This window comes from Motacilla alba, chromosome 9, assembly GCF_015832195.1.
Source record: "Motacilla alba alba isolate MOTALB_02 chromosome 9, Motacilla_alba_V1.0_pri, whole genome shotgun sequence".
Lineage (NCBI taxonomy): Eukaryota > Metazoa > Chordata > Aves > Passeriformes > Motacillidae > Motacilla > Motacilla alba.
The window spans coordinates 21,208,486-21,234,203 of record NC_052024.1 but is presented as its reverse complement, the minus strand read 5'-3'; the positions used below and the strand labels follow the sequence as shown (position 1 = coordinate 21,234,203).

Here is a 25,718-nt window from a genome sequence, read left to right as displayed (position 1 = left end):
CCTCTTGAAGCTGGAGTTTATTACACTGTGGCTTCCCAGGAGATCTTCCATCAAAGCACCCAGGATGCCACCCCTGGCACAGGCAGAGCACAACTCTGGGCAGACCAAAGGACTCCAGGCAGACCCCACAGGATGTGCAAACCTGGCACAGCTGCCAGATGTGTGTGGGAAGGTGATGCCCAGGAACATGCCACCTTACATTAAGCACACCCTGCAATGGCAGGGCAGGGACTAAAATATAAATTCCATCCCAGCTCCATTTTTACCTTAAGGACATGGGGAAACATCCTGCTCAAAATCTGCTTTCATCAGCTCCCTTCTGCCTGGAGGCTGAGGGAGTCTTTGCTGAATAAACAGCACTTTTGTATGAAAAATAAACTCTCAAGTCTCACAATCCTTTTTGTGCTGTAGGAGTGAGGATAACAAAGGAGCAGACTGGTGATCTGGCAGAAAACAAGCACCTACACTATTTTCTCAGCTGACTAATTGTATCCTCAAAAGGTCATGCAAAGAGAGCAAGAATATCTGACAGCCTCTGCAGAGCCAGCTGGGAATGGTCCCTCTCCTCCTGGTTTGCTACTGGAGCAGATGATCAGGCTGACCACACTGAGATGCCTTCTGCCAAAGCCTGGCTGAGATTTTAGGCTAGTCCTAAAAGCCCAACACCATGCATGCAAAGCATAGGTCTCCAAATCCCTCTCACTCCTCTGTCAGCATAAAATATCTGCTGCTATTGCCCCAAGTGTTGTCAGTACATACCATGGGTTCTTCTCCTTTTCATTGGTGTGCAATCAATAAGATATTAAGCATAATTTAAAGGATTAAGGCAAAGCTTCCCTCTGTGAGCTCAGCCCATCTGGGAACAAGGGGCAGTGCTGTCTCTCCAACATGTGGCAGATCTTTCCTGACTAAACCACTGCTGAATCTGGGGCAGGAAAACAGCACAAACCAAAGACAAGTGTTTTTAAGGACTCCACTTTCATCAATACAGAACATACAGTAACAAAACAACATCTGGCTGGGCTTCAGGAATATTTTTCCTCTGGGTTTTTATTGGCACGTCTCACTTTCTTTTTTTTTTTTCCTCCCCAAAACAGTGAACAGTGATGTATCTTTTCCCGCAAAATTTTAAAATAAAGCCCAAACAAAGTACAAATATCTGCATTCCTGGGCCTTCAGGATAAACCATCCTATTTTTTTTTTCTTTGGCCTGGATACATGTTTTCACTTGAGAATGGAACCTGACTGGAATGAAACAGGAGCCAAGCAAAGCGTCATCAGACTTCAGGCTGCACAAACTGCCCAGGAAAAGCCAATTCTGCACTGTGAAATAGCAGGGTGAGGGTGTTGCTCTCTCTACACACCAAGGAAAGCCTCCATCCCACGGTGGATCCTTCAGAACAAATTTCCTCTCCATGGAAGACCAAGACCCAAACGCACTCACCAGTGTGATGCTGGAGACCATGACCAACCCCCAAAACTACATCAACATCAACACCATGTTCCCAGTGTGCTCAGCTGCAGAAGATAGCTCCAGCAATGTTTTTACAGTCCCTGAAGATGGAGAAAGAAACTCACCACTTCTTTGATTTCAACCTCGGGGCCGGGTTGCGGGGGATGAGGAAGAGGGCTCTCATGGGATGCATGTCACACAGAGCTGCAATTTGTAAGAAGAGGCATTAAATACAGCACAGACATCCAGCTGGGAGATCCGAGCTTCCTCTGGGGCTGCCAGACCCTCGTGGCAGGATGGCTGCAGCAACAGCCCCCCAGAGACAACCCCCAGTCCTGAGGCTCAGGGGAGGGCTGGTGTCCCCATCCACGTGCTCTGAGTGTCACCAGCACCATCAGGGTCACTGCAGGGGCTGGCTGGGGACATCTCTGCTCCTGCAGCTCCAGGTCCTGAGCACCTACCAGGTGCCGACATCAATGGGCCAGAGCATGGGACAGCCATGACATGTGGCACAATGCTCTGCTTTATTGACTTGCGTTTTCCAGCAAGGACAGTCTGAGGACAGCACTGTAAGCCATGGCAGTGTGACCTGTGCAGGTGCACCCAGCATGTCACTATCAGTGTCACACCAGCTCTGAGGTGTTTTACCTGCTTCCAGTCCTCCACCCCTTCTTCTACAGTGTTTTATTTGAGAAAACCATGTCCCACAGTGCTCCAAGATCTATCAGGTGTCACACAGGTCTGCCTTTGCTCACTGCCCACCCTGCCCCCTGGGCTATGCTGCCCTGGCAGCTTTGTCCCCATGGGGGCTGTGAGCTCCACCTCAGCAATCCCAGGGAAAACCTTGGGGTGGTGTTCCTTGCACAGAGCTGAGCTCTGGCTGGTGCTCAGCAAAGCCCAGCCTTTACAACCCAGGGGTAAGGAACAGAGCCATGATTCTACTCACGGGGAGCACCTTCGGCCATCTCGATGGCTGTTATCCCCAGAGACCACAAGTCACTCTGTGGAGGAAAGCAGAGGGACATTGCCAGTGCAAGGAGAAATGCTCACATTTATTTACCCTGTTCCCAAGCCTCGCTCAGCCCTGAGTCTCCTGAAGGATCAGAGCAGAGACAACACACCTCTCTGGGAAATGCTGATTTCATGCCTCTAACACTCTTCCTTCCACCTTCTCCCTTGCCAGCGGGATCACCCAAATCCACACTCCCTGCCAGACAGCAGCAGTGAGCTGCCCTCCAGGGCCTGCTCCCCACCCCACCATCACTACTGAGCTGTGGCTGCATCCCTAACCCTGACACTGAGCCCCAGGGGATGGACTGGCTCTCCTGGCAGTGCAGGAGGCAGAGGCTGGATGTGCCCAGTGAGAGAAAATGAGTACAACCCATCTGCTGGACTGGGAACACGAGTCAGACCAATGCTTCCACCCAAGGCTGGAAGGGATGGACTCTGCCTTCCACCCTTCCTCTTGTACATCCAGCTCTCCCTTGTCCTGCTTTCTGCCATGTCCCTGCAGTCCTACTTCCCTTTTCTCCTCTCAGTTCAAGAGCTGCTCTTTCTAAACTGCCTCAAGCCTCTAAACCTACCATTTAGTGAGTAAATCCCAGCCAGATTGTTTTGCCCAGTATAGAGTCCCAAAAGCCCAGCCAGAGCTAGAGAGAGCCTCCAGGAGCCACAAGCACCTTTTCACATACTCCCTCCAGGAAAGGCAACTTGGATTTCCAATTTCAGGGCACTTTTCCTCATTTTTATCTCAAGTTCTCCCTTAACAAATGCTGTCCTTGCTACACATCTTTGCACCTGCTTAAAAATTCTCTCTCAAATCTTATTTTCAGCCTTTTCACAGCACAGTCTCATCCATTCTTTGTTTCTGGTCAGCTGGGATTTCTGCTGCATACTTAATTATCACAGTCTTTCCACATGATTCAGCACACATGACCCCTTCCCTCTGGGTTGCCACTGAACTCCTTCCAAATTCCTAATGTGTCTTTCCATATTGAGGTGCCCAGTATTATATGGAAGATGCCAAGTGATCTTAAAGCTGGAGGAATACAGAAAGGGATTATCAACTCTCTAAGGCTCCCAGAGAAAGCAGAAAACTCAGCGGGAAGCACACATTTTATAATGATCTGGAATTCAGGATTTTTTTTTTTTGAGTGGTTTTTATTTTTAAGACTGAAAAGCCTTTCAGTCCATCCAGCAAAGGGATGCTGTGCTAATGTATTTGCATTGCCTTGACTTGGGAAGGGAAGCAGGCTCCCTTCTCCTCCTCCTTTTGATTCTAAGCTTATTGACAAGATATCTCTAAAGAAAAAAGGAAGACTGGCTGGGGAAAAAAACAACAAATAACCTCAGCAACAGTGGGGGGGCTCTATTTGTTCTTTTTTAAAGTGGTTTATTTATGTGAGGAGGTATTTACTGCCTCCTTCCATAGATTACACAGGCATCTCTTTCTGGCAAAGAAAACAGTGAGATCAGAGGCTTTTTGTCCAAGAGATTAAGCCTGTGAGGATTCCTTTTCTCACCCTATAAATCTCATTTTTTGTATTCAGTATTTTAAGCCAGTCAGCCAAACCTGAGAGCATCTGATTTGCATCCCTTTTAAAAGAAATCATTATCATTTACATCCTCCCCACCCTACTTCAAAGCAAGAGCATCAGGTGCAAGGCTGTGATCCGGGGTATGGACTAATGTCCAGTGGCTCCCACATCACCAGGAGCTCTGAAAGCACCCTGCAAGGAGCGTGTCAGCAGCAATCAGCTCCTGTTCCACACCCCCAGCCACGGGAAAATGGCCAGAGCCAACTTCAGAGGCTCGCTGCGAGCATCTGATCCTTGGGGACAATAGAGGGATTCTGGTCCTGGAGCCTGTGCATCAGTCCACGGCATATTAAGTGCCCCAGTTATTCTGGCAGGAGGAAAATCCTCAAGGATTTCAGAGGGTAGAAGTAGCCTATGAAGATATCATCCTTTAAAAAAAAAAAAAAAGTAACAAAAAGCTGTGATTAATGAGAGCATTGCACAGGCAGCTGTTGGTGGAGAAGTGGTGAGAGCAGCCAGTGCAGGGTGCAGCCCTGTCATGAAGCACTGCCCTCAGCAGTGCTGAGGAAATGCTTGTTGTAATTGGTTAATCAAAGAGTAATAAGTAATTGGAGATTATTTCTGCATGTCCCCATCATTAACAATTTCTGCAATCCAGAGTCTGAACTCAGACTGGAGAGCTGCTCTCTGGAAAACCCTCAGTTCAAAAGTTGACTGATGCACTTAAATGGCTGCAAGAGCAAAGCATCATTTGGCTTCTTTAAAATAATTCATTTCTCAAAAACCTCTCTGAGCAATCAGTAATTGCAGCCAAAATTGTATCACAATGGTGGGCTGTGGCTCTGTTACTTTGGAGTGTTCCACTTTTAGAAAGCAGCTCACACCAGAGGGTCTCAAAGTCCTTTTTAAACATCACCTTGTGAAGTGACCTCTCAGCAGGCACATGAACAGAAGCACAGCAAGCTTTACATATGCCTGAGCTTCCCACCCAGAGTTCATGTGGCAATGCCCTGCCCTCCTCTCTGGACACACTCAGTGGACCTTAGAAGGTTTGGAGCTAGAAATTCAAGTTCTGGACACTTCAAAAAACCAAGGCACAAAAAACCAAGGGATATTTCTACAGATGTGTGTCCAGAAATTTGCAGTAAGGCAGAAACAGGATAAACTATAATAGATAAAGTATAATAAGCTCTCCCTGCTTTAAACATCAGACCCCACTGTAGTTTGAATGGGCAGGTGGGACTCCTAACATTCCTGTGGATCTGCTGCATGGCACAGGGCTCTGTGCCACATTATAACTCAGCAGCGATGTTGTGCTGCCACTGATCCAAAAATAAACTTCAAACAGGCTGGAGAGACATGTGAAAAGTAGGTCAGCCCCCTAAACGTCTGATTGTGTGGCAGCCTTCACATCTCCCTGTGAGTATCAGCCTGCAGGCCAGAGGATGTGATTTTACCCTTTCTAAACCTGACCTGACTCCTCTCCAGAGTAAATAGAGCAAATACAGCTTGTTTGACTGGAGTATTTCAATACACAGCACCAAAAAGCAGGGTAGCAGGTAGGAAGCCTGAGTCTGACACCTTTCTCCACACGGGGAAAGACTCCTCACAGTAAATTTGGATACGTGAACAGCACAACAAAGATTCAGGTTGGACCTGAACTGGCACCCCAAAATCCCACAGCCAGAAAGCAGGAGGAGCCTGAACTGCCTGCCAGTGCTGTTCAGTGCTGCAATGATGTGCTGAACCCCAAAGCAGGAAGATGCTCCTTTAGGTACCTTGAAGTCGTAAGTGGCATCGGGATTTTCGTCGCAGGCGATGACCTCGGGGGCCATCCAGTAAGGCGTGCCAATGAAGGTGTTCCTCCTGCCCACCGTCCTGTCCAGCTGGGCACTGACACCAAAATCCACTGCAGCAGGGAGACAGCAGGGCATGGTAAGGTCAGAGACAAGCCTGAGCAATGCTCTGCTGCTCAATGTAAAACATTGTGTTCATTCAGAACAGCTCTGCACAGCCAGGAAACGGGGACGTGGCCCAAGACATTCCTGTTTGATCTCTGCTGGCATCAACAGAGGTCAGTCAAGGACAAACCTGATCATCTGATGTCCAGGTTTTGTAGGAAACCCTGTGCCTTCTCCTCCTTGCCAGGAGGCAATGAAAAGAAATCACAGCTCCTCATACTAATGAGAAACAGGGTTAGCTACATGAATAAGCAGCAGCCTTTGTTCTAGGCTTGCTCATTTGAATTGAAGCCTGCCAAATACTGGTGAAAGTCTCATTTTTCTACCTAAATTCTTGCTGCAAATGGCAGAAATGCAAAAGACTTAAGGAGCTAAGGACCAAGGACAAAGGCCCATGGGAAATGTCATGCAGAGAACTGCAAAATGAAGCAAAAAATGATGAAATCAAACCAATGAGAGAATACTCTATGGTCCACTAACTGCACTTTGCACAACACAGTGGCTAGAGATTTGCCCTGGAGAATTTCCCCTTGGAGAGGAATCCTCACCAGCATAAAGCCCAACGAGCTGGTGGTGCCATCTGCTAAGCCAGGATTTTATTCTGCTGTAGAAGGAGAGAGGAGGCATGGGAAAACCAGGCTCTCTCCACACATGACCAGAGTAAGGGCTCTTCCATCACCAACATAAATTAATTGTGCAAAGACAGCCTCAATAACATCAATACTGGACAAGTGAGGATGTGAACACATCATCTGCACTGATCTGCTGCCTTCCATATGATCTCCACACCAATGCCTGCTCCTCTCCAGGGTGACTAGCAGAGTGCACAAAATTCAGAGTAGTTCTTGCAAATTAAACCCCTCCATCAGGTTAGCCTGGAAAAGGAGTCTGGATTATGCCATGCTAAACTGAAAATGGATTATCCTCCAGGACACTGCTATGCAGCTGTGGAGGAACAGCCACTGAAAACATCTGGGGGTGATCACAGGGCAATTTTCAATCCAGGGCCTGAAAAATTGGTGTTGGTTGCTTAACCTGTACCTGGTGGCAGAGCTGTCTGAGCAGAAACACCACTGCAGGTGCATCTCTGCAAGCAGAACCTGGCTATCAACCCCTGGCAGATTGAGGCACAGCACTCGGTCAACACCCAAGGTCACGTATTAAAGCCAACATAACAAAACCCACAGAGGAGCTCTTTGTACCCATCCTCTTTCTTCAGGTCATGTACTAGCCAGTTTTGCTGCTTCTCCCCAGCCAGCCCACCTGCAGTTTCCAGGAGCTCTAACCCACTCTTACCTAGTTTCACTTCTGCATTTTCTGTCAGCAATACATTCTGTCCCTTGATGTCTCGGTGAATTACTTTGTGCTGGTGTAGATGACTCAAGCCCTGGAGAATTCAGAGAAAGGTTAGAGGAACCCAAGTTCAAAGCATGTTATTTTCTGACATTCCTCCTCAACCAATTATGCCCCAGAAATGAAAGGTTCACAGTTGGAGTGAAGCACTTGAGAATGCTTTTGTTTATCACATGCTCCAAACACTGTCCCATGTCCCATGCTGGGAGGACGTGCCTGGCAAGGAGCCTGTCCATTCTGTGGGGTTTTAACCCAATCTTACACATTCCAGCAGGAACCTGTATTAACCCAAACTCTTCTGTCACTCCAGACGTGATTTCCCCCATGGGCTCCCTTGCCTCAGGGAGCCATTTCTGTGGCAGAAATAATAGAATGGGTTTGTCTCCTTTCTCCATTTCCATCATCCAGAAACTGAAGAAAACAATTCTCTTGTTATATCGGTCCAATAAACTGGATTTCAGTACACTGAGAAACTTGTATTAAAAAAGCTACCATGCAAATACAAATGTTATAACTTGCACATATCCCTAACAGAGATATAGCTCAAGTAAAAAGCTTGTCTCAAAGGCTAAAGGTAAACTAGCTTTGCTGTTGTGCTGGTTTATTAGCTCATTAATTCTTTTTTGCAACCCACATTTTTATTTCATTCATTTATCATTTCAGTTTTAAAGCAAAATCCACCCAGATTGCCAGCTTAGGAAAAATATGGATTACTTCAAAAACTAATTTTGCACTAGGTTTGCATTTCACATTAAACATTCATATTTGAGGAAGAAAAGGATTTCTGCTATCGCTTCTGGTAGTTATTAGTCATTTTATGCTCGTTACCTTGGGAAAACTGTGGAACAGATTATATCTGTATAGGAGCCCTTTTTTAGCCATATTATACTTGGTTACCTTTGAGCATTTGAGGCAAAACAAGAATTCCACAGGATTTCACTAAATCCTTTAACAATGTGGGATTGAGCCTCGTGTTAGAATTCTAACTGTCCATCACTGTTTGATCCAAGCCTGAGCCATGTTCTGCAGCGTGAAGCTGGAAGCCTTTCCTCACCCCACACCCCACAGAGGTCACCTACCATCACCCCAATGGGTGGCCAAAATGAAGGAGGTGACACCCAATACTGGCCCCGAGACATGAGTCAGAGGCTGGGTTTTGACTCACTGCCAGGGACTATTTTAAGGAGCAGGCTCATGGAGCTCATACACTTAAAATAAATCCATGTAACTGTGGCCTCCTGGCACTGAAAGCAGTGTCCACACAAAAGCTGATGAGTTACAGCACCAGCATCTTCTGCACATCACTCTGGTGTGGACAGTGGCTTTCAGCGTCAATGCAGAAATGCTGTGTCACCTCTGGACACTTGTGGCAGCCTCAGTGTCAGGCACATCCGTTTGGAGAGATCATTTTGCCTCATCTTCTTTCATAGACTAAAACAATTGTTTAGGTTGGAAAAGACCTTTAAGACCACAGAGTCCAACCACAACCCTGACAACTGCCAAGGCCACCACAAAACCATGTCCCTAAGTGGCACAGCCACATCTCTTTAAATCCCCCCCAGGGATGGGGATCCAGTTTTTCATTGGACAGCCTGTTCCAGTGCTTAACAACCCCTCTGATGAAGAAATTTTTCCTAAATCTCCCCGAGTGCAACTTGAGGCCTTTTCCTCTCATCCTATCACTTGATGGCTCTTGTACAGGTTTCCTTCACATGCGAAATATTCCTGTTTTCTCTTGAACAAATCTTCAGCTCACAGAGCATTAGATTTTAATGTAGGGCAACCATTACAACCCCATCCTCTATCCTCAGCAATGCAAAATGCAAAGTCTTTGCTGAAGCTGCCATCTCTTAGTACATGAAACTCTGGCATGGCCCATTTTAAGACATCTCAGTCAAACATATATATTGTGAGTATAAAAGCTGCAGCATCCTCATTAAAATCAGACATGTGGATTTAATAAAACATAGGATGCTTTTTAATCATGAAGATTCTTCTTTCTGCAGACTTTATTAGTCCTCACCTTTCTGTTAACTAAAAACGTAATTCTAACATAAATAAATCTTTGCCCTTTTAATACTAATAGGAGATTATATTTCTGTTGAAGGAAAAAGAGGGTTAAAATTCAGGCAGCTAACAGAGCTAAAGGGCATTAAGCAGGGCTTATTTATTATGCATCATACAGGCACATGAATCATTCATGCCTGCTGGCACCGCAGAGGCTCCAGCCCATGGCAGCACAGCATCCACGAAATCTGCGGAGCCAAAGGCTTCCTGTGTCCCCTGAGCACTCAACTGCCACATTCCCAACAACATTCAGCTCCCCCTGGACACGTACCCGCAAAATCTCTCTGCAGATGTAGGCAATCCACTCCTCCTTCAAGGTGTTCCCCTTCGTGTTCTTGATGAGGTCGGTGACGGAGCCTGCGCCGCAGAACTCCATCACCAGCTGCCAAAGGGAACAGGAACGCAATCAATGACATGGATGTTGGGCAGTGACACCAGCAGCAGCATTCTGACACCGGCACTGCTTCTGTGGGGACAGCATGGTGCTACACAGAGCCATTGGAACATCACCCTGGACCTATCAGCCTGCAATCCATTTGGGGTTTGTTAGAAAATGAAACAGTAAAAGGCTGGAAGGCTTGAAAGGCTTGTGACCTTCCAGAAGACTGGGAGCAAGAAACAGAAATCAGTCTAGTGCTGAAAATCAGTGGAGGAGATCAAAATCTCAAACCCTACCCCTACATGCCCTACTTTATACAATGTTTAGTATCAACAACAATAAAACAAAACTCTGCCTCTTGCATGCAAGTTCTTCAAATCTGAAAACACAAAGGCACTGAGGCAGATATTTGAAAGCTTCCTATGATTTAGGAACCAGGTATACTTTTCGATTTTTATTTTTTATTTAACCGGACAAACTTTGGTTCTGACCATGTCTTTGAGCAGGAAAACTCCTTTGAGGGGAAGGTTGCCAAGCAGTGTCAGGCTTCCCAGGAGAGAGCTGCTGTCCTACTGCTCAGGCTGGTTCCAACATGACTGGCCACCGCCACTGGTACCGCTTCCAAAGTTTCAGAATATCAAATATAGAAGTGTAATGATCTAACCCAGCCCAAACTTAATCTTGTCATTGAACAACTGTGAAATAAACATTACAAAAATAGCACGGGATGTGAGTCTGCCTCCCTGGGATTTCACAGATCCCCAGGGTGTGCAGGAGCCATCAGCGTGCTCCGGAAAGTGAGCACAGCCCGTGTGTGCAACAAGCCTCCTCCAAGGCCTGGGCAAGTGCCTTCCTCTCAGATGTGAAACCATGTTTTCCAATTAGATCTGCTTCCTACTTGAAGATATTCCCTTGCCAGATTCTTCAATGTGCATGTTTCAAGTTTCTTATCACATGAGGCTTACATGGCATTTAATGTTCTCCAAGCAAGTGACATCACGATTAAAAGCACAGGCCAAAAAGAGAGTTAAAACAGCAGAAGGGCTACTCCTGACCAAATTGCACAAATGCAATGATTTAAGACTATCATAAACTATAATGAGCATAAAATCCAGACACAGGACTGCCATAAACCTTCAGGCTAAATAAAATACTTGAGCAGACTATACCTTACTTGGCTTTGACCACGCTGCTATCTTTAGTTTTGATGTTAAGTTTCTCTTTTCTTCCTGAACTGGTGCTGAAAAATTCTTGGAATATCCCTGTTAAGCCATGAAAGTGGCCTCAAGAAATGGAAGAAATGGCATAAATAGATGGGTCACTGGCCAAAATCTGCCCTGTGCAAAGGCAAGGAACACACCTACAGCTCTTCCACCCCAGCAGCAGCCAAGCCATCCAGCTGGGTCACTGACATGGCCTAAGTCCTGGTTACTCATTGGTCACTGAATGGGGAATAATGGATGGTTTCAAAAGTTGCTTGTCCTCTCTTTCTTCCCTTTGGACCATTGACACGTGGGGAATCAGTGTCTGCATGTGTGTCTGATTAAAGTAACATCTGGGATACCACAGCAGCAAATTTGGAAAGGAAAATCCTGATAGCTGAGCCAGCCACAAACATCTTGCAATCCAAAAGGCTGCCCTCTCCAGTCTTCTTCCATGGAAACTCTTCCACAGGATCTCACTGGGTTTGGAGCAAGAGGAAGAGGAAGGGCTTGCTATGCTGTGCATGGCAAACAAAGTGCTTAAAAGAATATGGAAGAAATCCCATTAAAAGTACACAGTACATTCATTAATTTGCCAGATTATCTTAATGGAGCTGGCGTCTGCTTGCTCCTCTAGCCTGCCCTTGATTTCCACAGAGCAAAGATTAACTTCGCACCAGGAGGGGAATAATACAGCCACCTGCTAATGTATCCCAAATCTGTAACTGTGAAACCTCCTGGAGATTAAATTAACAGAGAGAAAAAGAGAAAGTCACAGAAGGGGTGTTTCCAACTTGGTTTTTTAAGAGGTGCATAGTCCCATAGCATCCACAGGGAATTATCCAGCACTGGCAGATCTCAGCCAGCACCAAGAAGCTCCAGATCCAAGGGGGCTGAGCACCATGAACAGCCTGAAAGCTCTGCCATGAATTCTCTAAGAAAAACAGCAGCAGAAAGGTGACAAGGCTGAGTATCCTTGTCCTTGATGGACACCTCATGTGAACAGCCCCCATTCCCATTTTTGGTGGCTGCTGCGTGCAGCACTGGGATCTCCTTTTGCTTTCATGGCTTCTCATGCTCCTCAGGTGGAAGGATGCTACAGAATTCCCAACCACAGCTCATACAGTGCAGCCTCCAAGGAGAGGAACCACAGATGATGGCAGACCAAGGAGACACCCAACAAGCCAGGTCAGAGCTGACCCACAGCACTGATGTCCTGCTGGGTGATGGGAGCCCAAGAACAAGAAATGCACACTATTGGGTACAGGAACATGCCCAGGTCACCTCAGAGGAGCTGAGGGTTTGTTGGAGAATGGATGGTTATGGGCTATCTGTGTATATTGCCAACAATAAGAACAGGAGAGGGAGAAGAACAATGCAGATACTACCATAACATCAATTTATTAACACTATGGGTATGTCTAGGCTGGAAACCAACAGTCTTACAGAAGAAAAATTAAAATGAGCAGAAGTTCTTGCTGATTTTAGGGCAGAGCTTAATACATTCAAAAAAGGCTTCAAAGGGCACTTGGATACTAAAATACTTTCTCACCAGTCTCATACCTCTGGGTGAGGGCTTTACCATCACACACTTGCATCATTGCCCATTTTCTTAAGGGATGAAGCCATGATGGAGTAAGACAATAAACTGGAAATGCATACTGAATTTATATTAACCATAATTAAAATTATCATCAAGATGGGCTAAAGGTAAGACCATCTTCTGAAATTTAATTTGCAAGGACATTTATTGAAGAAGTATTTTTAAATACAGTTCATTTAGCATTTACTTAGCTCTTCATACCAGAGTGACAGCAAACTTCATAAGCAAGGCAAATTCAGAAGCTGCAGCTGTAAATCTGTGTCCTGCTGTCTCATGAATTTTTTCTTTAAAGAGCCTTTTCAGTTTTCAAATCAACCACCGCTTTCCTCAGTTTGAGAATGGCAAGACCTCTGTTCCAATCACTGCTGTGTATTACCTGGAAGAGCTCGAACCCAAGCATCTCCAGAACATCAAGCCCAATTCATCCTGCAGTGAACTGCTCCAGCTTGTCCAGAGGAACTCCTCAAATTAAATACTTTACTATACAAGACAAATCCTTCTGTGCTCCTATGCCTCAGCTCAGGATCAATTTGACTTCTTTGAAGTTACAGAAAACCAGCACACAACACCCTCAGGCTAAATGCTGCTGGAAATCAATCCTTCTGCTGTGTGTGAAAACAGAACCTGGGTGCAACATGGTCCCATACGCCCAGGCCACTCAAATTTCTCATCCCACCCCTCAGTCTGGCTCCCATGCAAAGGAGTCCCTCATGCCCCACATCGTGGCACCTGGAGGCAGGGATGGAGCACAAAAAACACAGAGACCTTCCCTTGGGGGACCAGCAGAAAAGCTAATGCCCGTTTCAGAAACAGATACAGCAATCAAATTGGTGTTAAGCAGCAACTAAAATATTCAGCAGTGAGACAAGGCCAGGTTTCCATTGTTTCTGTTGGTGCTGGGGTGGGAGCAGGCTGACACTGCAGCCACACACCCAGGTGGGAGCACAGGGGCCAGCACTGCTCAGCTCTCTCCTCTCCAACAGCAGCATCCAAGTGCTCTCACACGAGTTCCTCAATAAATGACTTGCCTGCATCTCTCTGGATGTCAAACCCAGCCAAGCAAGCTTTGCCCCTTGGGGAGGCAGCTGACACCAAGGGTCCTGAGCAGGCTGACATCTTTGGGTTAGGGATGGCAGCAAAAGGAGCTGGGCTCACAGTCCTGCAGTGTTTACAGCACTGACATTGCTTTGAGGAGCAGTGAGAGTTAAATAGTGCTGGATTACTCTGCCAGACAGCAGAAGAAATCTGCTCTGGTAACCCTGAGCTCTCGGTCAGGGGCAGAGGAGCAGCCCTGATCCTCTCACACTCCCCCGGGACTGCAGAGCTTGGAGAGCCTAAAGAGAGATACAGCTCAACCTAAAACTGACCCCTCTCAAATGTTTCATGATCTAATTTCTGTAATGCAAAGAATCAGCAACTGCCCAAAAATATTTTTCAGGGTATATAAGCACATTAGGAGCAATCCTGCTCAGAGCTGCACAGGTGTAACCCAGGGCTTTGACAGCTCATGCTCGATTTTCAATAGAGCCTTGCTGCCCCCGTTTCTGCTCTCCAGATCCCTGGTGTGACTCTGTTCACAACACCCTAAAGCAATTCAATGGGCCCCTAGAGCTCAACGGAGTGAAAAAACACATTGCAACCACACAATCACAGCCCTGAGCCCTGCACAGCTGCAGCAGTGCCACCCTGACCGAGGGGCTGCTCCCACATCACCCACATTCCTTTTTCCCCCACACTGGCCCAGATTATCTGCTGCAGAGGACACCCCAGAGGCCACCCCACCACGTGGGTATCTGGCAACCTGCCTATTTGCAATTTGTCCCTCTTGGTGACAGATACAGCTGCGGGCAGGGTTGCCATGGCAGCCCATCCATGGAAGCCAGCGCTGGCCCTGGGGACCGTGAGGGCTCTGCCCTGCCCTGGGTGGGCTCTGGGTTGCTGCCAGCCTTTGCTCAGCCCCCACACTCTGCACAGCCCCTGTGCCCACTACACACAGTGGGGGAGCTGCTCTGTCCATGGCCTCAGTGTCAGGGGACAGCAAGGGCAGATGACAAGTGTCCAGCTGAGTGGCATCTCCACGACCCTGCACACAGGCACAGTGTACAGGGGTCACAGGGCCTGCAGCTTCCAGCAGTGCTCAGGGCAGGGGTCCTTTGGGATGGGGTCACAGCTCACACTTCTTAATGAATGCTTCATCTCCCACCATTAAAAAAAACACCCACCCCAAAATATCTCAACAATCTCTCTGGGTTATGCACAGCATGGTATCCCAGAGCTTAGACTTGAGAAGAGCAAGGGGAATTTAACTCTGAGAAGCAGCATTTTACTGATTACCTGGATCCTCACATCCCCTGGGAATTTCCCCAGTTTCTGCAGCCCACCCTCACCCTGTCCCTTTGCACCAGAGCAGGACCCCCTCGCCTCAGCTAGAGATGTACAAACCCTCCCAAAGACCCACAGCACCCCAGAATGCAACACATTATCCAACACAAGAATAAACCTACCTCATATTTTTAAATTTCTTTTTAAATGTTCCATAAAGGTTGTCCCTATGACTTTTGCTTCCTTTTTTTTTTGCCTAACATAGCAGATTTGTAGTGCATCTGCTATAACACCCTCTGCACAGCTCCCTAATTTCTGAAAACAGGGCTGTTTAGTGAGCTTGAGCTCATCTTCCAGGGCAAGTGGCTGCTGTGGAATGGAGCAGCAGCCATGACAATACCTCATGTCGGAAGCCTGGCACATTTCTGAGAGATCTTAATCTCCACTGAAAGAGTTCCCTATTTTTTATTTCCTGTATCAGCCTCCCGAGTGTCGATAAAAAGAATTACTTAGGTATTATCAGAAACCGTTTTATTTCAACAAAGAGCCAATGAAAAATAAACAAGCCTTTATCTGTGAGGCAAGACTGATAGAGTTCACACGAATCCTAATTCAATCAGATCCTGAAACAGCTATTTAACACAGTGGCACCAGCACACCTCTCCTCCAGGGCTGGGGAGCTTTCCCAGGAATACCTCCACCAGTTCCAACACTGGGCACAGACTTAAAAAACCCCCTCACACCCCCATTGCAAGAAAAGCAGCTTTTGAAAATATCTTTTACACTAACACATGAGAAAGGCCCCACATTGAGAGGCGAGGCAGTGGTCAGGTGGATAATTCAGATTATCTAGTCTTCCTTTCCCAGGGGGCAAGAACAAGCAGCATAGCTGGACTGTGACCACCTTCTCCCTTTGCATGACTGGGTAACTCACCAGGGAAAACCCAGGTTGCTCTCCTGACTTGGGCATGTGAAGGGGATACAGCATGTACAGCCTTCTCTGCTGGGTGATGGGGATCCATGGAACAATCACAGAATATCCTGAGTAGGAAGGGATCCCGTATGGACCACTGAATCCAACTTCTCATCCTGAACAGGAAAACCCCAAGAATTCCACCCTGTGCCTGAGAGCTTTGTCCAAATGCTTTCTGAATTCTGTCAGGCTTGGTGCTGTGACCACTTCCCTGGGGAGCACGTTCCAGTGCCCAACCACCCTCTGGGTATACAACCCTTTCCTAATATCCACCTTAAACCTCCCCCAACACAGCCCCATACCATCACTCTTCAGGCCATGCCTCTTAATCCAAGGAGTTCTCTAGCGAGCTTTTCCTTTTGAAAGTTTGGACTGTTCTTTTATTAACACTTGTGTATGCCAAGAGCCCTTTCTACTGGAGCTGGAGGAAAGAACTAAAACCCAACCCCCTCCTGCCTCGGCAGAGCACACAAACCCCAGATCCAACCAGTGTAAAGGCACTGAGCAGAGCCCAGCACCAGGGAGGGCTCCTCTCAATACTGGGGGGCTTGGCACACAGTTGGTGGGATTTTTTTTTCCCCTCCAGGCACTCCTGCAGCACAAGGAGGAACACTGCAGGTTATTTTAATATTTCACTTTAAAAAAAAAGAAAATTATAAACCAGCCAAAGCCAAATGGAATTTCATGGGATGCAAGAGCATTTCTCAGCCTGACAGCTTTTGCCTTGTTGAATCCAGGCCAGCTGCAAAGAACATGATTTCTAAGAGTTTCCACCAAAAAGAACCTGGACACCCAGGTTCTAGCAACCCACTCCTAGCAACATGCCTGGAGTCCAAGCCCCCAAGTCTTCCCAATAATTCAGTGTATCCGAAAATCTTGGAGAACAAACTGGCACCAAAGTCTATCAACTGCAGTTTTCTTCTGGGAGGAGCCTCCTCTGAATCCCTCCATTTCCCACTGGATGCTCTGGCATGTGGACGCAGGGGCAAACAGCTGAAGTCACTGAAGGTTTTGCTAAAATAAAATCTATGTTGCACAGAAAGCAGAGAGAAGAGCATGAGGCTGCTCTTCAGCATCTCCATGGTCTCCCAGGTGACCCTGGGATATTTGTCACCCTTGAAAAATTAGGCTGCAGCAACCTTGCTCAGGCACAGAAAAGCTTTGGAAACCACACATGGCTAAGGCAGAATTTACTGGATTTACAAGATTGTGAGGAAATAAAAGATTTTTTTTTGACTGCAGGACAACATCCAGGTCGTTGTACTGATAACTCCAACACAGCCTTCTCTCCAAGAGACCTCTAAGGAAAGCAGGGTCCTACACTGCTGCTCTGATGGCCAGAGGCACTGCAGGCTGCTGCTCCAGAGACTCCAACCAGCACAGCCAAGCTCAGAGCACAGCACAACAACTTTAATTAATTTTACAGCAACGACCGGAGCCCTGACTCGCTGTGCCACTGCCCTGCCCGGCCCCCTGAGCACCAGCTGCTGCTGAAGGGAGTGGGCTCTGATGCTCTGTCTCTCCCCAGGGATAGAGCAGATTTGAACTCCATCCTCCCTGCTCTGGGAATGCTGAATTAATAACCAAGAAGGCTCTGACAAGGGAAGCAGCAGGAGGAGGCAGCTGAGGATTTGTGGAGATGCAAAGCAGCTCGGTGCCCTTCAGCAGCATCAGGCATCTCCACCAAAGTGGCTGAGCAGCCACAGATCCCCCTGACCTCCCCTCACTGTCCCCCTCCTCTCTATCTCCCTGCACAGGCTCCATGAAATGTGAAGTACAAGAGGCACCACCAAGAGCTGGCAGGAATCACTCTCAGCCTCCATCTTCCCAGAGATGTTCCCAGTTCCCTCCAGCTGCCAGAAGATGGAATGATTTCCAACTGACTATTGTAATTAAGATATTGCTAATGACACTTCAGAATAAAAATGGGTTTACAATCAGCCTGCAAAGATTTTATGGCAAAATGGAGATGTGTTTTGCAGTGCAGCAAGAGCCTGATCAAAGCCATGGCTTTGAAAAAGATGAATGTAAAATAAGGGGTTCTGTGTAAGCTGGGTGCTGGTAAGAGGACAATTCAGAGTAAAAAATCTCTGTCAAATCCCAGTTATTTTAAAGAAAAGAAAGCAACTTACCCAGAGCTGATCATCCATTCCTGGTGGGTTCTTTTTAATAAAAGCACCATAATATGTAGCAATATTTCGGTGATGAGAATACTTCTTCAGCATGTTAATTTCTTGTTTGATCTCTTCCTCTTCATCCTGGGATGAAGTGAAAACAAAAGACAAAACTAGAGGCATTAGGAGACTGCACTCATAGGATCTAAGCTGTCTTTGCACATGGGTGAATTTCCAAGCACCCCATTCCTGACTGACCTCCCAGGTTTTTGCACCATTTTTTACAGCCACTTTGCAGCAGATCCTGGGAGCTGCTCTGGAGACTCATGCAGCTCTGAGGCTCAACCATACCTGTGTTACCCAGTAATGCATTAACACAGACACATCAGAGGCCCAAGAAAGTGTTTTTCTACAAACCACTGCATGGCAGAAGGGCTCCTGTGCTCCCAGCTCTCTGGCACATCACTCCTGCCCACTCTGGAAGCAGCACAAGACCTCTGGAGACACCAGGAGTTGCTGATGGTGGGGTGGCACCACATGGGGAGCAGGCAGGGGCTGCCTGTCCACAAACTCCATCAGAATAACTCCATCCTGGTGACAAGCACCATTCCCATGGGCTGTCCCATCCCCTCTCTGTCCCACCTGCAAAGTGGCTTTAGCTGAAGCAGCAGAGACAGAGGAGCCACATCAATACCTGTTTTGATGTCCCTCCTTTGTTCTCACACCCATCAAACATGCCCTGGTTTTATTTTAAGCTGACTGAATCCCAGCCCCCTGTATTTCCACAGGAAGCACTTAGCACCTTCATGTCAAGGAGCTTTGTTATAAAGGACCCAAAGGGCTGCTTGTTCTTTATTCTCCTTTATTCCCCTGTGTCCCTCACCTGCCTCTCCTGACCTCAGTTTTACAAATGGACAAAGGACAAGGCACCCACAGAGCAGCAGAGCTGCAGGAGCAGCTTTTCTTGAGGAGCAGTGCCCCCTGACCAGGTGCCACCTAGCACGGACAGAAACACATCTTTCTTCCCAAAATACCATTCAGGGAAGAACAGCAAAGGTGAAGACAGGAAGAACACGTACAAGAAATATCTGGATGGAGCCTGCATAAACAACCTCCGGTTTTATTTTTGGTAAGAACACGGAGGGTATAAGCACCAAAAAGGAGGAGGAACAGGCTCAAACATTACAAAGAAAACCAGGGGACTATTCTGGAAGAACCTTTATCACCTCTCTTCAAGCAGTCAACACAACTTTGCTTGTTTCATTTGTCCAGGAAACCAGTGGCAGCTCTGAAACTGTGTGTGAGGAGGAGGCCAAGGACTGAGTTTGGGTTTTCAGCAGCAGCACTGAGCCTGGAGCAGGTGCCAAGCATAGCTGTAGGCACAATGCAGGGACCAGCTTTAGAAACTGCTCCAGAAGCAATGCCCAGAACCATTCCTGCAGGCTCTAGAAATGCCTTCAGCACCAAGAGCTATGAAGCCCAGACAGCCCTCAGCAGAGCACAGGTCAGCACTGCCTGCACTGTGGCCACTGCCCATCCTGCCCGAGCCTGGTCCTGCCTGGAACGAGCCTTCCCTGCCTAAAAGCAGCCTAAGGGGAAAATAACTAAATATCCAAAAGCCACATCCCATGACAAATATCTGATTTACACCCTGTACACTCAGACATGAGGCCCAGCTTTACAAGGTAAAGTCTTAGATCAGGGACATCTACTCAAAGATGTGTATGAAATTGTTATTGGGCAGTATCAGATTTCAGGTCCTTTTCTCTCCAGTATCTTTCCTTGGAAGTATTTTAAAACAACTGAATTAAGTGTGGATTCAAATCTAAGCCTATGTTTGGCCTCAGAGTAATATTTTGATTTCTCAGCTAAAACTCATTCTAACATCAGACTTCATCCCATGGGAATTCCACTGCTATTTATGCCATGGGTTTATGCTTGGTGGGTTTGCCTATTCCCTTGGAGCCTGCTTCCCACAAGAATGAGATAAATAGCACTTGTAGACACTACAAGTAAACAGGAACAAATCTCATTCACATTTACAGACTTATTTCCACACACCATTTCACCTGTTAGCACCAAAAATAACCTGGATGAAGGTCCCACAGATATTAATACCACACCACAGCATCTAAGGTATTTCAAAACAGATTCCCAAGGCCAGCTGACTGCTTTCACAGAGTCATTTCTGCTTGTGCTGAGCTCCTGAAAGCTACTAAAACATTAACTCAAAAACTGAGGTGAGTAGACTGTGATCAAATCCTAATTTTGAAACGTGTTATTCCAGTCAAAAAAAAAAAAAAAAAAAAAAGACAAAACACAACAAAACACATTCTTACTCCCAAGCCTGGCATTGCTTCCAGTGCAGGAACCTGGGGAGGGATACCACTGCACTTAGGAAAAAAATACTCAAGAAAAAGCATCTTCATGCCATGCTCCTAAATGCATCTCTGTTTTTAAATCAGTTTTTCTTCTGTGGCAACTGGGAAACGGTGAAACCATCCTTTCCCCATAATTTTGTTATTAATCTATTGATTTTTAACTTCTTGGTTCTCAGTCTGACACAAGTTTCAAAAGAGACACCTTTGAGACCAGGGTGGTGTGGTTTTTTTTTTTCCTCTTTATCAGCAGGATGCACAGAATTATTCTACTTGCCTCATGAAATTACTCATTACAATAATTGCAACATATTTTAGTAACAAAAGCTCTTCATTGAAAATCGTGGATGCAGAGAAACAGAAATGGGTTATGGATACACAATCCTGTTGCTACTTTTGACAAGGTCATGTGCAATAGGACAAGAGGGAATGGCTTCCAACTGCCTGAGGGCAGGGTTAAATGGGATGTTGGGAAGAAATTCTTCCCTGTGAGGGTCATGAAGCCCTGGCACAGGTTGCCCAGAGAAGCTGTGACTGCCCCATCCCTGGAAGAGTCCAATGCCAGGCTGGATGGGGCTTGGAGCAGCCTGGGACAATGGAAGGTGTCCCATGGCAGGGACTGGAACTGGATGACCTTTAAGGTCCCTTCCAACACAAATAATTCTATTATTTTCTTCAGAATTTAGTAGGGTATTTAAAAGAGCCACTGCTGGAACTGGATGCTGCTTTGTTTCAGCATGAAGTACTTAATTTCCAAAACTCTTCCAGATGTATTTTCTTCTCACATATTTATTAAAACTAAAACCTCTTAACGGCACACATCACATTAAGACAAAGGCAATTTACATCCCAGGAACATCAGTCTTCCACCCACCCCCACACATTATCACACCCCATCCCCTTTCCCCTCTTATCTGTAATTTAAGGATGCAGGAGGAGGAGGAGGATACATTACCCCGGTGACGTCCATAACCTTAATAGCAGCAAGCTGGCCTGTTTTAACATGACGACCCTGCAAAAGAAAAGAGAGAAATTTGTTTGGTTTTGCTCAGTGACAATGTTTTCCTTGCAGTGAACAATATCCTTACACAATCTCCTCGCCCTGGCAGCATCCACACATTATTTGTTGCTTTTTCAAGAGCATCTTCACAGCAGCCATGATGAGAAAGCAATTCCCTCCCCTTCCTCCTGCCACTACAATTAATTAGTACAGGGCCTTCAGCGCTGTATTTTCCTGGCAAACAAGTGCTGGAAATACCCTTTAATGCTCAACCATGCACAAAAAAACCAGCTTGGGGCCTCTCCTGAGCACAGAGCATGACTCGGCTGGAAAGGGGCTGCTGGAGCTGAGATGATGGGAATGTGCTGGCCAGGGTACCCCCACTGCCTTCAGCCCACTCGGATCCCATCCCAGCTTGGGCTGCTGGAGCTGAGATGATGGGAATGTGCTGGCCAGGGTACCCACACTGCCTTCAGCCCACTCGGGTCCCATCCCAGCTCAGGCTGCTGAGCTGAGATGATGGGAATGTGCTGGCTGGGTACCCACACTGCCTTCAGCCCACTCAGGTCCCATCCCAGCTCCCACAGGGACCCCTGGCCTGCAGGGCACCATATTCACTATGTCCAATGATTAATTTATTTTCAGAAAGACTTGGTTAGCAGGCTAGAGAGGTTTTTACAGTTTTCAGCAACTGAAAAAAATCAGCAAATCACTGCAATGAACTGTTTGTTCCACAGTGCTCGACTACATTAATCCTAATGTGAAAATGCCTGGGAGAGATGGTGAAAATATAAAAGAGCTCCAACTATTTATGAGGTTTTAAAACCAACACAACTGCTATCAAGCAAGGCAATTCCCAGTCTTTCCTCCTTTCCTGAGAAACTGATCACCCAACATCACATCCAAATTGCTCATATCAAATCATTCCCACCCCCAATTGCAGGACACGTGCTTTGCTTCCAAACCAGGCAGCCTGAGGAAAAGATGTTTTTCCTCCAGGAAAGCCAGCAAATGCTGATCCTAACAGGATAGCTGGGAGGCAAAGGCATGCCTATTTCCCAGTTTACATCCCTATTTACTGTGGGAGCTGCTCAAGGCCCCATCTTGTGAGATATGGTGTGGAAGACACAGAGGCAATGGCAGCTCCTGCCCTGCAGCATTGATAATTAACACACCAAGGACAGAACCAGCAGCAGAGGCGAAGAGGGGTCAAGCTGCAGAGTGGCAGAACCAGGCAAAAAATTGAAGCTTTTCCTAAACTGGAGGCTCCTCCTGCCCCCACAGCAGTGTGTGCGTTGATGAGCTGCGGTTCGTGTCAGGTGTCCCAGCCCTCCTGCAGACTGGAGACGGTCTTTCACACCATCTCAGCTCAAGAACCCTAAATTACCAGAGATGGGAACCTCTCCCTGGGCCCTCAGGTTTCCAGGCACGGCGCTGGGAAGCAAACCCACGCGCCGGCTGTGGAGCAAGGCAGCATCATCCTCTCCAAATTTATGACTTCACCAGGAAGCCAATTCACCCACCAGGGCTCCTCGCTCATTTATTAACACAATTTATACGTCCTGAGCAAGCCCATGTTCTAGCAGCAGAGAAAAAGCTTTACTTTAAAGAGTGTGCAACATAGAAAGTAATAAAGCCAAGCGCAGCCCAGCAGCCCCAGGCTGTGGCTGAAGCATGCCCTGGATGTGGCTGTGGGGAAGGAGGGGCACATTGCTAGACACCATCTATTTAGACAGCATGATCTGCAGAAACAAATCCTCCTCTTCCTAAATTTGTCCCTGTTGGCTTGCCCAGGAAGTCCCCACACTGACACTTAATGAAAGCCCACAGAGCAGCAGCAGGGTAAACACTCGGACCATGGCACGCCCCATCTCCCGTGAGCTGGAGGAGGAGGGGGGGAAGAAAGCTGGGGCATTTCAAACCATGGATTTAGGAGTTATACCTGCCTTCACGTGATGCATCACCACCTCAATTTTGTATTTTAAGGAAATGCCCCAGCTTTGCTGTGGTGAAGTGTTCCTGCTTCCCTCAGTGTCAGCCAAGGGGGAAAAGATCCCTGTGTGCCCACAGCATCCTTCTCCCAGGAATCTGCTGCCTCTTTGCACACCTCCCAGACATTTGGAGACAATGGTAAGAACTTAATATTGTGTAAGCATTTACCAAAACAAAATAAACCACTTGGAAACATATGTTAATGTAAGCCATGAGGGGCACTTAGTCACGCAAAAATCAGGCGGAGTAGAACCAGTAAGTGTTCACCCTGGGATATTGCAGAAAAGGTTTGCTTTTTCTATAGTTTGTTCACAACAATGGATTGCAGAGCTTCACCCTGGCAGATGAAGCCATCTGGGGAAAGCAGGCATCTCCTCACCAGTCAACCATCCCTTTTAATTCAACCTACTGCTCAGCACTGAGACTTGCTGTGAAACCTTCATAAATAGTTTAGAAAATCCAGTTGATTTTTACCCTACTGCAGATGTCCTTGAATTTGCAATAAAGATACAGACAGGCTGGAGGAAGACACCAAGAACTGGAAGTGAGAGATGCAACACAGGAAATAAATCAACATCCAACCTGTCCCCATTAAAGATGCCATGGCAGCAATAAACCCCTCTCACAGCATCAGCCACCTCACCATGCAGATTCCAGTGCCTGTGCCCAAAGCCTGGAAGCAAGTCCAGAAGCACCCATGCCCCTGCAGTCTCTCCAAAGTATCCATTGGATCAGAAAGAGGAATAACCTCTGCCAAAGCCAAGGCAAGCTGAAATTGGGAATTAATTAATGTCAAGTTGTCCAGCGTTAATCTGTGCTGCTGTAAGAAAGCTACAAAAGAGGACTGGGGTATCAATACAAGAAAAGCACCAAAAAGCTCTGTTGTGATGCTTCTACCTCCTGTGTGTCCTCGACCCACCAAAACTTGTTGGTTTTTTTTCTTTAAACCATCACACACCATCAGCCACCATCTATCCAAAAACCACATTAAGACTGAGCCCTACTTCTGCTGCCCTGCTCAACTCTGCCTCCTCGACACCAAAGATGTGGCTCAAAACAGGCAAGAAGTGTTGTGGTTCAACAGAAAATCTCCACTTTTTCAAAAGTCCTCCATTTTGGTGCCCCATGGGCATGCTGGAGAGGGTGCATCTACTTGAAGGCAAAGCCCTCAGGAGGATGGGACCTTTCCATCCTTTCCTGGGTGAAACAGTCACTTCTGAGCCTTCAGACCACAGCACCAGCAATGCTTTAGGTGAGAGGAGCAAAGGTAGCTGGCAGGAAACAGCCACCATCGAGGCATCCTTGCTCCCTGTGCCCTCCTCACCTCCTGCCTGCCCTCATCCTCAGTCTGCTGGTGGAAAAGAGGCTCCTTAGCAATCTGTAACATTTTGTTTCTCGCCCTCTTTGTCTCCTATTGTTCAGGGTTGTTCTGCTTGGTGGCAGCTGGTGGGTGGTGAGCTGCCTCCAGATGCTCAGAAGAGCCAGAGGTGTATGAGAACCACTCCTCACTCGCACCACATCCCACCATCCCACCACCACCCCCATTCTGCTGCAGGGCTCCAACTCCTGCATGGCACCACCTTTGCTTTGGATGCAACCATGGGTTTTCCCACCATTCCCTCCCCACTCATGTGGGATGGCGACTGAACCTCCAGAAACCCAAGGAGAGGAAGGGAAGAGCTCTCCAGATGGAATTTGGCTACCCCACGCTGGCTGTTCACAGCCAGAACTGCAAGCAGCACCTGGGGTACAGCTCCCAGAGGCCCCAAACACACAAACATCCTCCCAACATCTCCCAGCTTTTTTCCAAGGCAGGTTCTGCCTCTGGCTCTTCATCTCCATGAATTCAGCACAGCTACAGACACTGATGGCATAAAACGTACAGGAGGAAAACTGAGCTACTAAAGCATTTCCCCCTCTCCAGATCTGCTGTCAAGGTTCACTTGGGTACAAACCCACATTTCAGCCTCAGGATTATTCAAGCATGATCTTCAAAGCTGCCACAGTTTTTAATTGAACATCCATCTGAGCATAAATTCATGCTCCTAATTACTCTCAAAATGTTATATCAACTATCACTAACTTGATAATGTCAAGTATTAAGACTAATTTCTCCAAATGAAGCAAGCACCATGAGTTTTTTCTTCAAAGGCTGTGGTCCTCACACTCCATAAAATGTAATGGACCAGCACACAATCAGAACATTGGTAAATGCTTTTAAACATCAATTGATGCATTCAGGCATGATGTTTACTAAATAAACAAACCCTGGCCTCAATACCAGCCTTTGTAGACAACAACTGCATATCCTGGCCCAAAATTGAAGTCCACATTTTAAGGACAGAAAGAGGATGATTGATTGTTGCTTTTTAAAATTTTCCTTG

At 46.9% G+C, this 25,718-nt stretch overlaps 1 protein-coding gene across 10 annotated transcripts in view; it reads right to left on the bottom strand.

Annotated features, from left to right (window-relative positions):
- TNIK (TRAF2 and NCK interacting kinase) overlaps nucleotides 1-25,718 on the bottom strand; it is a 153,110-nt gene that overhangs the window by 51,849 nt on the left and 75,543 nt on the right. For all 10 annotated transcript variants that reach the window (XM_038146288.1, XM_038146281.1, XM_038146280.1 and 7 more), the window contains 7 exons: nucleotides 21,298-21,354; nucleotides 17,983-18,108; nucleotides 9,643-9,753; nucleotides 7,248-7,338; nucleotides 5,769-5,899; nucleotides 2,400-2,454; nucleotides 1,579-1,657 (listed from right to left, as the gene is read on the bottom strand). In XM_038146288.1, the coding sequence (XP_038002216.1) occupies nucleotides 1,579-1,657; nucleotides 2,400-2,454; nucleotides 5,769-5,899; nucleotides 7,248-7,338; nucleotides 9,643-9,753; nucleotides 17,983-18,108; nucleotides 21,298-21,354 (650 nt within the window). The remainder of the gene's footprint in view (nucleotides 1-1,578; nucleotides 1,658-2,399; nucleotides 2,455-5,768; nucleotides 5,900-7,247; nucleotides 7,339-9,642; nucleotides 9,754-17,982; nucleotides 18,109-21,297; nucleotides 21,355-25,718) is intronic.